The 16,774-nt window shown below is 44.9% G+C and overlaps 1 protein-coding gene across 1 annotated transcript; it reads left to right on the top strand.

Annotated features, from left to right (window-relative positions):
* Positions 1 to 201: 201 nt before the first annotated feature.
* Positions 202 to 5,595, top strand: GPR78 (G protein-coupled receptor 78; the record flags this gene model as incomplete). The annotated part of the gene is made up of 3 exons (XM_084266793.1): positions 202 to 869; positions 1,361 to 1,474; positions 5,358 to 5,595. 3 exons carry the CDS (start codon positions 202 to 204, stop codon positions 5,593 to 5,595), a joined length of 1,020 nt encoding a protein of 339 aa, XP_084122919.1.
* Positions 5,596 to 16,774: the final 11,179 nt, after the last annotated feature.

Below are 16,774 nucleotides of genomic sequence, written 5' to 3'. Positions count from 1 at the left end.
TCTCTGCTCTCCGCCCCCTGCTCCTCTCCCCGCACCCCGCTGCCCCCGGCTCTGCTCTCTGTTCCCCCGGCCCCCTGCCCCCCGGCCCGCGCCGCCGGCATCATGCGCGGGCGGCCGCGGGCGGCGGCAGGCGAGGCTGCGGTGCCGGCTCGGATGCCCCCTTCCTCCTGCCCTCGCCCGCTCCAGGCGACCCGCTGAGAGATGGACTTGGCAGGCGTGCTGCTGGCGTTGCTCCTCGTGCTGGTGCTGGTCGTGTCTCTGCTCTCCAACCTCCTGGTGCTGCTATGCTTCGTCTACAGTACGGAGATCCGCAAGCAGGTCGCCGGGGTTTTCCTGGTGAACTTGTCCTTTTGCAACCTGCTCCTCACCGTCCTGAACATGCCTTTTACCCTGCTGGGGATCCTGAGGAGCCAGCAACCCCTCGGGGGCTGCATCTGCAAAGCGGTGGGTTTCCTGGAAACTTTCCTGACTTCCAACACGATGCTGAGCATGGCAGCACTCAGCATCGACAAATGGATTGCCGTGGTGTTCCCTTTAAGCTACACCAGCAAGATGCGGTATAAGGATGCTGTGATACTGATGGGCTACTCGTGGCTCCACTCCCTCACGTTCCCCTTGGTATCCTTGTTTTACTCGTGGGTAGATTACAGCAGCGTTTATGCTTCTTGCACCTTGCACCTGAAGGAAGAGACAGAGCGGAGAAGGTTTACAGTGTTCACCATCGTCTTTCACTCCACCAGTTTCATGCTGTCGCTGGTGATCTTGTGTTTCACCTATTTAAAGGTGTTGAAAGTTGCCCGGTTCCACTGCAAGCGGATAGACATTATTACCATGCAGACTCTGGTTTTGCTGGTGGATATCCACCCCAGGTAAAGCGTGCGCGTTCCTATTCACCCCCGCGGGTCACTTGCGGTAGGTACCCCGGGCGGAGAGGATGCCCTGCCGCCCCGGCCCCTTTTCCGGCGCTCCTGCCCGCCCGGCCACATGGCGAGCCCTTCCGCTGCCAGCTCCAGGCGCTGCTTATCGTGCCAGAAGACGGTGGCTGGTGCATTTGTAGCCTGCTCGGCTTAAAGGCTAGTCCCGCTGGGTCGAGCTCCCTCTAACAGGGAGCCAGGGCTGTGGTGAGTGCAGTCGTCCCCGGGCTCGGCGGGGCCGGGGCTGCCCTTCCCTCCGCCGGGACCTGCCGCTGCTCCGGGGCCGGGGCTGCCCTTCCCTCCGCCGGGACCTGCCCTCCTCCCGGGCAGGCTTCGGGGCAGCCGTGCCCTGCCCTCCTGTCCCCCGGGGCTGTCCGACCGGGAGCGAGTGGTGCCGCTGCCCTCGGCTCCTGCCGTAACCCCCGGCTGCTCTGTTCCCTTCGCAGTGTGAAGCAGCGCTGCCTCAACGAGCAGAAGCGGAGGAGGCAGCGGGCTACCAAGAAAATCAGTATTTTTATAGGGTCGTTCGTGATCTGTTTTGGTCCTTACATTATCACCAGGTTAGTATCGCCTTTTGGGGTGTGGTGGGGGGGCTCTTCGGGCCCGGTACGTCCTCTGATGCGCAGATGCCCGGGGAGAGGGTGGGGAGCGTCTGCGGCTGATGCTGGGGTGCCAGAGCCTGAGGGAGACCCGGGGCCGACCCTGCCCGCACCCCCAGCCTGCTGGGCGAAGCCTCGGCAGCCCCTGGCTCTCCTTTCCTCATTGCGGCCAGGTCTGGGCGCTTCTGCCAAGAGCCAAGAGGCTTTTAGGACAAGTACCAGGAATTAATCACATGCCAGTGGGAGATGAAATCAGTTTAAAAGACTAGCCACCCTTCCTGAGTAGCACAACCCGAGTAACAGAGGGGAGAGCAGACAGCTTTTCCTGATTAGCTCTGGGGTTTGTTTGGGGTTTTTTGTCTTTTTCTTTCTTTTATTTTTAAAGGCACAAAGCCAAGTTTGCTGCTATTGGAAGTTGAGGGGACATAATTTAAATTTATCCAGGCTGATAATTTGTCACATAAGCTTTGTGTCTGGAAACGTTAATGTCTGTAAATATACTGCTAATGGTGCAGCGTGGCCTTGTGATGAGGTGTAAGATTTACCTCCCAGGAAAACCAGTAATTAGACTTCTGAAATGTATAGGAAACATCATGCTCCTCATCTGGCCAGAATTACTGGCATCCACCCTGGTGGTTCACACCTTTTTAAGCAGTCATGCATCATTTTCGTTCTGTACTTGCAGAGTCTTGATGCAGCATATGGTTATTATTTTTAAGTCCTGCGTAGATCAGTGAGCTGGGAGCCAACGTAACTGTAATCATTTGCAGCACCTCAGGATTTGGCCTTTCATCTCTAAGCTAAAATGGGCTGCATCTTTCACAAGTGATGGGGTTTTTTACCATTCCCCACTTCACCGTGCACTCAGGACACCCTTGGTGAGACCTGACTTCTGTCCAGGAAGGTGCACTAGTCTGCACAACCACTCTGGTGAGGGCTTCCTCGAGCTTGCTGCCGAGCTGCCAGGGTCTGCAGCCGTGCCACCTTACAGCAACTGCCCAGTTTTAGTGCCCTGATCCTACACAGTCGCATATGTGTACATATACAGGCCGTTCACCAGCACTGGCATTGCCCTTTTCTCACGCAGGGAGGGGAACAGATTTAACCCAGTGCACAAAAAGGGTGGGTTTTAACCTTTAGGATGGCATCCATTTAAGTCCCCATTTATATGTTGAAAGGGGTTCCTGACTGATTGCCTGGATAACTGCAATTTTTTTCTGTAGTTGAAAGGATTATTACAAATATTAACATTACATCACAGAGTGAAAAGGTTAATTGATCACTGTTCAGTACATTCTGAGTCATTTTCTATTCACTTTTGCCATAATCAGGATATAATTATATTGAGCAAAGTGGATTTTGCCATCTTCTTTCCATCTGAGCATTACCAAGCCCAGCAAGTTCCAGCACTGACGCATTTTTCAAGGTGGAGATGTTTCTCAGAACTTCTAAAATGAAAGAACTTCTGAAATAAAAGTGACTTCCTTCAGACCTTGCATTTGGCAAATTCTAGATGGTGCATTTTCCACACGTCACAAGCTGGGACCTCCTGTGTCACCAGAGAGAAGACTGAGGGTTGGTTTATGCTGGTGTGTGCATCGAGGTCCAGCTTCTGTCAGAGTTATTTCAGTGGCAGCAGAATAAGACATATTTGAGGTGGACATCCTGAAAGTCTCTTTGCCTCACAGGCAAGCGCTGGGTAAAAGGTGGTGGGGGTGAGGCTGGAAGATGCCCGTTTCTCCATTCTTCCCCCACTCTGGCTTTCGGGGGGGCGGCCCTGGGGGAATCGCTATGGAGGGGATGTGAGAGACACCCTCCCTGTTTTGCTGTTCCTTGGCTTGGTGACTCAGGTTGTGCTGTGAGCTGGGTATGTGCCTCTCACTTCAGCAACGTGGATGAGATGATGATCATTAGCAATATATTCGTCTGTTCGCTAAGAGCCGACAGATGAATTTCATTTTCCTGTAAGAGCACTGAAAACAGGAAAATGACACTAAGATGCATTCAGATGGATATTTCTAAGGCTGACTTGATTTGGCCAGGCCCTTTATCTAATTAAAATCTGTGTAATTTTTCTTCTGTTGGCTTCAGTGGAATTATGTTTGGGGCCATAATACATTAAAAGGAACACATAGTAATACATCTGTTTTCATGATTGAAAGATACCTTACCCCCCGTATTTCATGTCTTTATAAAAACATCAACTGTGTAAACATCAAATGTATATTTCTTTTATTAGGACAGTATACAGGATGGGACAAACCAAAGCAACCATGCAGCAAGTGTCATTTATTGTACGTTCATTTATCTCTCACATTTTGTGTCTTCATGTTCTCTGGTTTGAATTTACTGCAGTTTTTTTCCAAGCAGGTTCAGTCAGAAGTCATCTGGGCTTTAAATGCATTTGTCACAGGAATGATTTCACTTTCATGCATACAAACAAGAAATTTTCCAGTCAGAGTTCAACCACTTGTTGGAGTGCTCAGTCCTAGTAGTGACAAATCAACTTGTCTGTGTGGAGGGACTGGAACAGCTTCCAAAGTTGAGAGCTCTGTCTTTGCAAGGTGGCCAAAAGGTTCTTCAAGCCTTGAGAAGGCTTGTGGTCTTACATCTTCAGACAATGATGTTTTAGGGTACAGAAAAGGGCTGTTTTACCTCATGCTGCTGCTGTTTCTTTTTCTTCTGGAATTAATATAGAAAACTAGAATATTCTTGCTCCTGCAAAAGGCTTCACAAAAGATGCACAGTTAATCAAACCTTCTCACCCTGTTCTTTCCACCTTCCTGGAGAGTTTGCCCATTGCAGATGAGCTGTGTGTGCCAGACACTCTGCAGGTTTGCTCTCACCTCCAAGGATAAATTGTTTACCTTAGTTGCAGTTTCTCCCACCCCCATGATTAATACACCCACCTCAACTGAGGTGCTGAGGCCACTAATCATCCGTGAAGCACAGACCGAGACACACAGGTCTAGAGACATCTGGCTGGTCATATAATGATGATAAAACTGTTGTCTCCTTGTTTTCTGTGGCCAAACTAGTGGTCAGCCAAGTGCATACGGAAGCTCTCAGAGGTAAGTAGATAGAAGCTTTTCTCCTAAGCATACTATGGGATTGCAAGCGCCACCCAAATCTCTCTGAGATACTGCTGTGGTGTTCTTCATGCTACAGTGGTCTAACATGAATCCTCCTTGCATCTATGGTGATTCCCAGCAGTGATGTGACACAGGTTCACTGCTCTGTATCAGAGCAGGTGGACTCAGCGATCTAGACCAGGCATCTTTTGAGATGCTGCATAATATTCAAAACCTTTACATAGGCTGGCAGGTATGACACAGAACCTAGAGAGGAACTACAGCTCCTAGGAGCAGCAGCCAGATGACAAGGGGATTACACCCAAATGCCTCAAGAGGACGGCTGTGCATAGGCACCTGCAATGCGTGAGCCTGGATGTCCAATTCATGTGTTTAAAGCTTGCCACAGGGGAAGGGTACTCAATTGTGTCACCAAGATTTTGACCACTTAGGAGTACAACTCTAAATTGAGAGCATGAGCAAAAAGCTGCAGCACTTTCCTGTCTCCAGGGTATGGGAGCATTAGCATTGCAGACACACTGTTTCTTCCTTTCCATGGAGGCAGTGGTGGTTGTCTCCCAGTGGCCTTGTTAGGAATGTTACCTTTGCCTTTATTGACTCCAATGAGTAAGTACAGGGGCCCTTCTCCTGCAGGGACCCTGGTCTGTAGGAAAATAAGTGTTCCTTTAATGTTTCATGAAGCATGAGTTGAGCACTGGGCTCGGCGTGAATATAACACTCAAGTGTTCCCATCTCTCTTTAATGTTTAACAGGTTGATAGAGCTCCTTCCTTTTGTTACCATCAATTACTACTGGGGAATTATAAGCAAGTGCCTCACCTACAGTAAGGCTGCATCAGATCCATTTGTTTACTCACTTTTACGTCAACAGTACAAAAAAGTTCTGATCAACATCGTCAACAGGATACTGAAGAGGGACCTGTACCCATCATCGGGGTACAACAGCTCCCTCGACACGGAGAACGAGTACTGCTTGCACAGAACAAACTAGCAACGGGAGAAGCATTCCCCTCCCACCGAGACAGGTGTTTGCTGCTGCTTGGAAAGCTGCCTGTTCCTTCTCATGCCAACAGCGATGACGACAGAGGCTCCAGGGTGTGAAAGCTGCAGTCGTGAAAGTCTCTTCCCCGCTCTGCGGCCAAGTCCCATACACAGCAAAGCCTTCTCCCTGGGTGAACAGAGCAGGACTGAGGGGTTTTAAGAGAGCTTTTACAGGCTTTAGAGAAGCTTAAAGAGCTTTTAACGTTTCATGGCTGAAGACTTGGTATGTTTGGGAGCATCCCACATCAGACGTGATATTCCAGCATCTTCTGGGACCATGGGAATCCCCAGGTTGGACAGCGTGGTTCAGAGTCCTCCGTGCTGCACATGGAACTTGGCAGCCCTGGGTCTGCTCTGTTAGTTTTGAACACTAAAAATAAGTCTTTTAATTGATTGATTTATTGTATTGGTGCCTCAAGTGAGTGATATGGGTCAGCACTTTGAATCTGAGATTGTTATTATTATTATTAATTATTATTACTATTATTTATTACTAGGCATCATGATTGTAACATAGCCTTTAGGAAGTGGTACATATATTTGATATGACAGTATTCTATCAAGCATAACCAAAGTCCACATATCTGAGTTACTAATATTTAGCACTTCAGTGGTATGTGATTACAATACTCGCAGCGACAGCAACCAAGACATATATGGAATTTAGTTAAATAGCACTGTAGTTCCATCACTGAGCTAGTAGTCCTATTCCAACAAGCTTTCATTCAGGAAAAAAAAAATCAGTTAGGCAGTAGAAGTGAGAGATACCACTGTATTTAAGGTATATTACTTCAGAAGCTATCTGTTTTCAAAGAACAGGCTGAAATATGTTAATTCTTTTTAAGGGATGTATAATGTGTAAAATATTTCATGCATTGGCTCTATTTGGTGGATTGTAATAATATTGTACAATCTTTTCTTTTATAATGATCAATTAATCTGGTGATTATAACGGATACCAAGAGGTGTCTGAGAGATACTATAACAGACCTGCTGCCAAATGCCCAGAAATGCAAAGCTGCTTTATTATTATATGTATTTTTCTCTTTTATTTATTTTAAAATCTAAACAGGCTTTGGTAAAATGTGGGAATTATTTTTCAATATCCCTTTGAGTATATAAGATGTGAATCAAAATATTCTATGGCATTCAGTAAGCTACTATTTTCTAACCAAGTACCTGAGGGGAAAATTAAAGCAATTCTAAAATATATTTTAAGAAAAGAAAAGAAAGAAGTCAGTAAAGTCACTTATTTTTTATGTAACAATGGACTTGACCGTATTAAGAATTGAGAAGGCTATTCCTGGTCAAACTAAGTATATGAGCATGTGATTAGGCACAAATATCATTTCCTTTGAAGTTAACAGCTCTGTTCCCATGCTGAAAATGAAGTACACGCTTAACTGTTTTGTAAAATCAGTGTTGAGCAGTCAGCAGGTGGGGAGGGATTTTCCCAGCATCCACAATGTGGAAGGAGAGAACCTTCTTGAAGTCAAGGGAAGGTGATGCTGCCTAACAAATACAATGTTTGCTTATCTCCTGCTTCTAACCTCTGAGGCCTTTCTGATGGGTTTTGGGGTTTGGTTTTGGGGGTTTTTTTTGCCATGCAAGTACCTTAGGCCTCTGTGTTTTGCATCTATAGTTCTGCCTGTGTTTAAATTGAATGTACTACAATGGTTTTGTCTTCTTAGTAAAGTATTTGTACTCTCTCCCATTTTGTGTAAATACAGTATTTCAGAAAAAAGAAAAAGAAAAAAAAGTTGCCTGTGGAATCTTTGCAGTTTTAGTGTCTTCTTGTTCTCTGGCACACGCCTCCCCCCTCTGCCACACCATCACAATATCCAGTGCTTCAGGCTCTCATTTCAGCTGCCACATAAAGTCCAAATGTCTCAAGGGGTGGTGAGAGAGATGCTAAAATTTCAGTTATTTTTCAGTTAGCTTTGTGCCAAAAAAGTTTTGATATATCTGTGAATAAAGGTGAATTTACTGATGCCTACAATTGTTAGCTTACCTTTCATTTCCTAAAGAAAACGGCACTCACTTTAAGAAAGGAACATGGTACATACAGTCTCGTGTATTAACTTGTCACCCCCGAGACATACAAATGAAATACAGATTTACTTTGGGTTTTTCCTTAGTACCAAGAAAAGAAAAAAGAAACTTTAAAGGTATTACAGTAATAAACTTCTGAAGCTATTAAAATACAAGCCACATTTTAAAGGTATAGAACAGAACATCGTTAAACTGCTACATCTGCTATTAAGTTAATTAATGAAGCTTATTCATGTCAGTTGAGAGTGCTGTCATGCACACACTTCACAGTACCACTCAACCTCACAGAGCATTGAACATTTCCAGATCACATTCTAGATGTAATTTCCATGGAGGATTAGGAAGCCAAGAGGTACAGTATGCTCCAAATGCAAAGGCACCAGAAGCTAAGGGAGGGTGAGGACACCTGCAGTCCTCTCACTCTTGCTTTCCAGTGCATTTTAAGTGCCTTGTTTAGCACTGCCAAAGGCATCTTCCTCTGCTTAGTATGTCAAACAAGTTTGGCAGGTAAATTTTCCTTTATCCCTTCTCCTCAGCACCCCCCACCAGAGAAAGGCTTCTCCAACACAGCAGGAAACATTCAGTGAGAGGTCTGCTTCATCCCCCCAGCTGCCTGATTAGCTTAGTGCTGCATTCACCATGCTCTGGGTTACTTGAGTATAGGAAGGGGGAAGCCACATTTTCCCCTCCATTGTTGGGGATGCTGCAAAAAGGATCAAAAGATTTAGTGTTAGACTGGAGATGAGAACTTAATATCTTACATGGTGGGAGCATTCACCAGGGACTGCCAGGTTGCACATTCCCTCTGACTAATATTGTAGATAAAGCAAACTTTGGATACAAAGTCCTGACAGCAGGGTTTAGTTTGCACCAGAAGGTTTCCCAAAAAGCTGAAGTGTAACATCCAGAATGGCATCCTGCCATTGGCACACTCTTGCCAACCAGAAGGTAGTGCTCCAGAAATCTGGATTTCCTGCCCAATGGCCTGGAGTGGCTTTTTCCAGGAGACAAGAGACTGGCAAATACCCAGAAGGTGTGCTGTGAAGTTGGAAGTGCCATGGGGCAAGCAGGAGCTGCTGGATACTGCAGGAGCTGCTTTCACAGCTGGAGGGGTGACCCACCTGTGCCTGCTTAGGGGAAACTAGGGCAGGTTGTTAAAAGAGTGTGTGAGAGAAGCATTGCTTTCTTTGAGGAGCAGCAGTGCCCAGAAATGCTCCTGGGTTCTTCAGCTCCTGGTTGTAATCTGCATCAGCAAAAAAGCCCTCTCCCCTTCAAACTTGTATTTTTGGTTGCAGAGACTGGAGTTAAGAACTGCACTGTCCTTAGGTGGCACCCTTGTCCTAATGACAGGGTGAGTGTCAGCTCTGCAGTACAACAAGCCTTTAACTAGTCCACGTCACTGAGGAGATCTTCAACTTTTACTTGTTTCTTTCTTAACACATCTCCACCAAAGTATTTCTGAGCTTGGTAATCTGGATGTTCTCTGGGAAGATGCAGGATGGAGTTTGGAATGTGCCTGTACAGAGAAAAGAAGCAAGTCTGTGTGCCCTGTTTCTTAGGTGAGTACTGTGACATCCATCTATCTATCTATCTGAGAGCCACCTCTTTCCAAGAAAAAAAGGATTTTAAATTTTTTTTTCTGGCATCTGTATTGCAAGGGAACTCTGAGACTGACAGAGTTTGAGGCACTAAACGTGAAGCAATGCTTAGGCTACAGATTCCCAGAGTTTTATGTACCAGCTGCATCCCAGCCTGCTAAATCCTGACAGGATAGATGTGCTCTAGTCCAAGTGCAAAACCAAAACTAGTTTTCTTGGGTTGTGCATTGTTGAAAACTTACATGTCTCTGAGCTTAGATGGCAGCTGAGCAATGAGGACCTTGGGTTCTGTACATTCTCACTCCGCTAATTCCTTGAACTCACTGAAGAGCAGGCATGTTTTCCAGCTAAATCAGCACCTAATAAACTTTTGCAAATAATTTGTGCAGCTCAGTGATTGCTGAATACATATTTACCTTGCCTTAGCATGAGTACTGGTGGTATTGGACTTAAATTTCAGAGCTAATTGCAACATTAGGCTTATATGGTTAAGTATGTGGGAAGCAAAAGCCTTTAATGCAGGCGCTCCTGCACAACCAGAGAGCAGTCACGTTCTTTGTGGGTTAAAATCTGAGCTCTCTGAGAAATTTAGCAGCATTGAGCCTTGTTGAATAAAAGGACCTGTGACAAGATGCTCAAACTCATCTAGGTAAAGTGCCTTGAGAAAAGCCCCAAAAGCCAAAACCAACAAAGCCCCAACTGAAGAGAACTATCCTACGTGAACAGGAAGGTTTAACTGCATCACCTGGAGGGCATATTTGCTGCTGTATTTAAGGCACTTTTCTTCCCCAGAAATTAATTTGGTGCACTTTTGCATGCAGAATGAACGAGCAACTGTGTGCCTGTCTCAAAAGCACCGAGCATGTTTCAGAATAGTGCAATGCAAATGGCTGGTTTGGCCTGGTTCAGCAGGACACCTGGCTTGTGGGAGGTGTTAATTACACAAGTAAATTAGCGTTTCTGCTTTTTATTTTTGGAAAGCGGGTCCAATTAATATTTAATGGCTCAGCTGGAGACACAGCACAGATGACCTTAAGAAAGGTTGTAAATGTATTAATATCTCTCAGTGCCAGCAGCTTGGGAGAGCAAAATGTCACCTGGCGTGGTGTATGCAACCAGCTCCTTCCCTGAGCACAAACCACGTTTTCCTGTGGCTTAGGGAACACAAGCCAAAGACTGGTCCCGTTTCTGCATATGCCTTGTTCTTCTCCCTTTAACAGTAGGTTTTCCTTGCCAGGACATGAGGGTGCATGATGCTAACTAGGTGCTTCTCCTCTTTCCTGTAAGTGAGCAATGCATGAGCCCTGAGTTGCTTCCAGCCAGGCTTCTCATACGTTCTCTATGCAAATGAAACATATTGCAGAGCATGTATGTTAAATGCCATAGGGTCCATATAGTTAAAGGTGGGTTTGAGTGTTGAGAACTACAGATCATTCCAGTCCACTCACACTGCTTTTTAAGACAGATGCCTTTAGAAATGACACAAACTCTAACTGCAGCATCTTAATTTCTGAGTGAAATCCACTCTCTCATACTGCCTATGCAAGCTGCTGAGCAGGCCACTGGGGACAGCAAAAAGCCTCCAGATTGAACCCACACAGGGCTGGACAGGTTGGACACAACCTGTGACTTGTGTACGTTTTGTCCAGTTCACTGCATCCTGTTGTTTGCACATGGCATATATATATATATGTGTGTGTGTATATATATATAGGTTTGTACCCAGCAAATTTAGATCAAACTATCCAGCATGTGTTTCAGTTTCCTAACTGGAAACTTTATCCGAATGGATTGGAACCTTGAAATGCTTTCCATGAAGACCCCTGTTCCTCATGCTAACCCCAGGGTAGCTTTACATAACTCACTTTCTCACTTTCAATTATGATTTTTTTTTTCAAACTCCAGGCTTAACACTCTAATTGTATTTCAGGGGAGCTTGACCTTAAGTGGCAGACTCATTACTACCTTCTTTTCACTTCTATAATGCCTGTCTTTACATATCCAACCACTCTGTTTTCTTCACTTGCAGCTGTCAACCCTGAGGCTCATTTTTAGAATGTTTTAGCAAAAACCCAGTAAATTGCTCAGTCCCTTGCTTCATGGCATGGGACCAGAGAGTGAGTTTCCACGTGCATCTTCATAAGAATATTTTAACAAGTTTTAGGTCTTCTGTTTCCTATTTGTCCTTATCCATGATAAAACAAAATGCCAGTTGGTGTTACATGACCTTTGCTTTACCAGTGACTGCTCATCACTCCTCACAGGTGCATAACTCAGACTGGCTTTCAGCTTCTAATCTGAATTTTCAGCTAATCAGGCTCTTATTGTTGTTGCTACTGCTGAAGCCTGCTTTAGGCATTGAAAATGTCTTTTGGGCTCTCCACAGAGTAGTCTGAATACTTCATTATCTTTTTATTCTCGCTACCTTGCTGAAAGCCAGGGAGGTACTAGCACTGCTTTTCTGAGGAGACCTGAAGTTACAGACAAATGAAAGATCATGTAGCCAAGAAAGGATTGAATTGCATGAAACACAGGCTGAGAAGATACCTAGGAATAGAAGACAAACACTTGCATCCTTAATCTGTCTGTTGTTCTATTGCTCAAAGTTTCTAAGGCACATAAAAAGTGTTTTTCATGATGGCTGGGGGGACCTCAGAGTTGACAGTGGAGCTAAATTTCTGAGAGAAAGCTATTTCAGATACAAGATCAAGATGTTCCTCTTCGTATCCTGAGGAGCTTGTCACACCAGCACTATGTGAGAAGGATTGACAGGAACCTCTTACTCATAAAACACAGCTCCATGTGTTGAAGCCACAGCTCCCTTTCATTCTTCAATGGTTTCCTGAGGCTGGGATCTCTCTTCTCCTCAGTGGGGTCACTTTGGGCGGGCTAGAAGCTGGGTAGAAGGGGGTCCTGCCCTCTCTCTGTACAAAGGAGCTTTTGAGATGCTGTGTAGGAGAAAGCAGCGTGCTCAGTGTACCTCATGTTGAAGTTTAGCAGGTAGGGAACTTGTCATAAAAGGGAAGATGATGCTCCTGTTCTGAGGGCTGCTTATATGCTGCATCCCACTCCTTTTGTTGGTGGGTGGAGGCATAACTGAAGGGGAAAACGTTAAGGGCAAGACCCTGGCCTCACTGGCTTCAGGTGGAGGTTGGCCAAGATTTTACTTGGAGGTTTTAATCAATAAAATCTGAATGTGCAGAAATCTTTCCAAAAGACCATTTAAGAGCTGCTCAGTTAAGGAGTCTATTCACTGAAGTAATCACATTATAAAAAAAACCCAATCCTCAGGTAGTGATGGGGGGGTTCCTCAAATTTGAACCCAGGTATTAAGCAGGCTGAGAATGCAGCTAGCCTGGCTATAGGGCAAGCTGCACTCCAGTCCTCTCACAGGCACACCTTGAGCCTGTTTTCTGACTAAGCTTTCTCAAGTCTCTCTATATCCCCCTGCTGTCCCCTCTGATGGGTGCCTGGACTTGCTGAGCACTCGTAGTCACGCTGCCAACAGATTTTGGCATTTATAAGCTCCTTTCTTCCAGGCCCAGAGAAAGCACAGTGGCAGTGGCTCTGAAAAGCAGGGAGTTGTTCCTTCTATAAAATCCTGTTTATTCACATTATTCACAAATTCCCACCTAGTCAGGTATTCTCATCTCTGAGTTTAGAGCTGAACTCACTGAGGAACAGCAGCATTTTCCCTTTGCATCTCTGCTAGTCTGTTCTCCCTTTGCAACTGCTGAAAGCTCAGTCAGTCCCCATGCCACCTCCACCTTCATCATCTTTTAAAGTCTCTACCTGCCCTCTGGTTGCTTATGTCACCTGAAAGCCAAGCTATTCAGACCTGTCCCTTCCTTGATGCGTTCCCTCAGGATACTGAGGTGGTGTTCTCGCGTCTCCTGTGCCTGTGGTTCTCTGTGGGGTCTGTTGTTGGGGTTATCCTTTAATTAGCTTTCCAGTCACAGCATTTTCATTTTTTTTTAATTTTGTGCAGCTGAGCAGGATTGTAATGTGCAAAAATAATTAAACTGGAAAGAAAGCTGTGCCCCTCACTCTTTTGGTGCTCATTAAAGGAAACGGGCAAAGGATTCAAACCAAGAGTCTTACTTGAAACTATTCTGTCCCCTGGGATTACAGGGTACCAATTTCTGCAGTCAGTGGCTCACAGAGCAATGTAACTACTGTTATATTTTCACTTTCAGATACAAGTTACCAGGTATCCATTTATGGATGAATCAAGAAGGTGTTCAGCATGAATTCTTCCTAAAAATAATATTCTGTCTTTTGGAGCTTCAATAAAACTTCCCACTTACCATTCCAGGAAGCCTCAGGAAGGGAAGACTGGATGAACATGCAACCTACCCAATGTGGGCTGGTTCTGCAGTGGCTAAATGTCTATTACCTTGGTAGTAGCTTCTATTTCCAACGCTGATGCTGTCAGGTTGAACCCTTAGAGTGTCAGTCACCCTTTGACCTTCAATTGTACATGATGTGAACCTGAAAAAACACAGATAAATGGATCTCAGGACCTTTTGCCTTGTAATTTCCCAGTGCTGCTGCATTGATTTGATGAGTCTTGAGGCCACTGTTGCTGGGCAACTTGAAGCTAAACAGGTCCAACACAAGGTGAAGTATGTAAATGGCTGGCTCTGAACTAGCAAGGTTTCTTGACATCCTGACACCTTCCATAGGGGAAAGCTGGAGGTTGGACTTGCCTCCTGGTGCAATGTAGTTTCCTTCAAGGAGAATGAAGGGTCTTTTGAGCGCTGTACCTACTACAGTAATCTGTAGGAGAATGGAAAAATGCCTCTTCTGTGGGGATTTCTCTAGATAGCTGTGCTCTGAAGGGTTAGCAGTGGTTCAAAGGAAGGCCTGAGGTAGCCAACATTTTGACAAGTAGAAGTAATCTTTTTGATGAGATGATGGTGCTTTTTATTGCCTCTAATCACAGTCAAAGAGTATAATTCAGTGACATGAACAATTGAGGAAAATTCAAAAAATACAAATTCTGAGTTGTCATAGGGACCTAATAACATGGGCAAGGCTACTGATGACAGCTTTTGAGCTGCTAAGGGCCTTGTCCTAAAGTTTTGTAGGCTGAAGGAGTGAATAACAACCCTTTCCCACAGCGTTTAATTTTCTATGTAGATGAAAAGGCATTTCTCACATCTGTGCAAAACTTGGCAGCTCTGGATCAAATCATTAACCACATCACCATGATAACAGTAGCACTAGATGAATTCACTCTGGCACAGGTTTTAATTCAAAATATTGGCTCTTTTGAAAAGCAGGGAGAAGGGTTTGACTAATTGATGGAGCTGTTGCCAGAGTTTAGCCCATGGCTGGTACTGCAGAGCCTATAGGCTCTTACACTCCCTGACTGCCATTACTACTCTCTTGACCCTTCATAAGTGTGGCTTGGCCTGTCCTATACCACTTAATTTTTGGAAGTGTCATACATACTTTAAATATTTGTAGATGACCCCTGAATAACCAATTAGTTATTATTTGGCCAAGAAAACCCCACTCTCAGTAGCTTAACTTATTTCCTACAGTGAGTCAATGCTTAAGCCCCCATCCTGTTTGTAACTTCTCTCCAAATCCCTTCCAATTGGTTAATGCTTTTCTCAAAATAAAAATACTCATGTTTTTCATGTCCTTGGATGTACAGCAGCATGACAGAAGAGTGGCACATAGCAGTGCTGTGTGGGACTCTAGCTGAACCCTAGAAGAAGTCACATGAGATGGCCTTGAACACATCCCTCCCCCTCACCCCCCAGATATTGGTACAGATGACATTTGGTATAGATACCTGTGTCTGGGTCCTTAATGACTTTCTTACAAACAACTTAGGGAGTCGAGATGCTGCATACAGGTCTGGCATGGCCATGTAGAGTTCATCAAAGCTGGGACAGCAGTGTTGAGATTGGCTTGCTCTCTGTAGAGCAAGCTGGCTATTTGCAGAGCCTCTCTAGGGGTGGGTATCATGCTGCTGAATGTGCTGGCTGCATGGGGTCCTGAATGGTTGTTAGGATGGTCTCCACTCTGGTCTCTCTACCTTTGCTATCCCTATTGAGCACCTTTGGTCTTTGGAGGGGTGCTGAATTGCCCACAGAGGTCAGATAGAACTTTGCAAGTGGAGCTTGCCTGGAATGTAACAGGCTAGTGACAATGTCTTCTAAAGATAGTCTGGAAAAAATGGACATTGCAAGGGTGTTAATTTGGTCTCTGTAGTTTCCACTGGTGTTCTGTAAGCTCTTTGAATGAAAGAAAAAATAAGGAACTCTGCTAAAAGGCTCTCCATAGAGGGGGAGCTCAGGCTGTGCCAGTCTAAAGGCTTGGAACCTTGAGATACAAAGGAAATCTGAAAATGTTTCAGAAGTATTACAGCCCAGATGTTTAGTTGGACATAGACTAAGAGTCTTCCAGTTTAAACTGAAACTGACTCTTAGTCTTACAGTTTAAACCCATCACTAGACTCTCAGTGTACTGATATGTGCCTGGATACCTTTAAAACATCCCATTTTAAATGGTTTAACAGCCTATTTCTCCTGACTTTGTGAGGCTTGGGTCTTGGTTTGACTTAGGAGTTTATTTCTGGAAACAAAGGAGAAATCCTCAGATCTTCCATGCCAGTATCATCCATACATGGCTACTGGTCCTTGCTGTCTGAGCTTGACACCCAGTTTACTCAAGAGTGCCAGCCTTGGTGGGGGGCAACTGGAGTTATTTTGGAAAGGGCCAAGGATCTGCTTTGATGAACTGGGGTTTAGGTGTCTCCCCCATTGGGCATCTACAAACTAAAGCACTTAAGTCACTTTTTCAAAGTGCTTCCCAGCACTGCAGTGAATGTGCAAAGCAAGCCCTGGAGGACTCCTTTTTCATGTTTGGCATTAATGTTCTGTGAGACAGAGAGAAGAGACGAAGTGAAATGAGTCTCAAAATAGGGTTGTCAAGCTCCTTTCTGTTAGAGCTTACATTAATTTTTAATACTCCATCTGTGATCAGAAGAGAAGAAAGACCTTTCGTTCTCAGCACAGATCTCTTCTAGGCACACTTTCTTTTCCTTGTAGCTGTTATATATTTATTTCTATGATTCACTGACTTATTTGTATTCTTTTTCTTGGTTTGCAAGGGTTGTGCAAAGTCATCTTTGGTCTCATCTTGAACTAAGACCACAAATGCATTACCTGCAATCCCTCAGCATTAATCCTGCTTTGCTACTTGACATATGGGAGCAACAATAAGGAGTCTTTAAGGGGATAACAAGGTCCCTGTGTCAGTTAAATCCCTTTAATGATTAGGTTTAAATAATATTGGGTGCTTATAGCAGGGTTTGGTGATCGGTGCATGTTATTTTACACATGCTGTCCTGGATATACAATCATATTTATTTCTGTTGTCCTTTGTGGTCTCATTCTACCATCTGGTGCCAGGTTCCCTTCCAGGTTTTTATGTATCACTTGTGCCTTTGATCATGACTGA

Source organism: Gallinula chloropus, assembly GCF_964237585.1.
Source record: "Gallinula chloropus genome assembly, chromosome: 7".
Taxonomy (NCBI): domain Eukaryota; kingdom Metazoa; phylum Chordata; class Aves; order Gruiformes; family Rallidae; genus Gallinula; species Gallinula chloropus.
The sequence above is the reverse complement of the archived record's forward strand: the minus strand, read 5'-3'. Positions and strand labels throughout refer to the sequence as shown.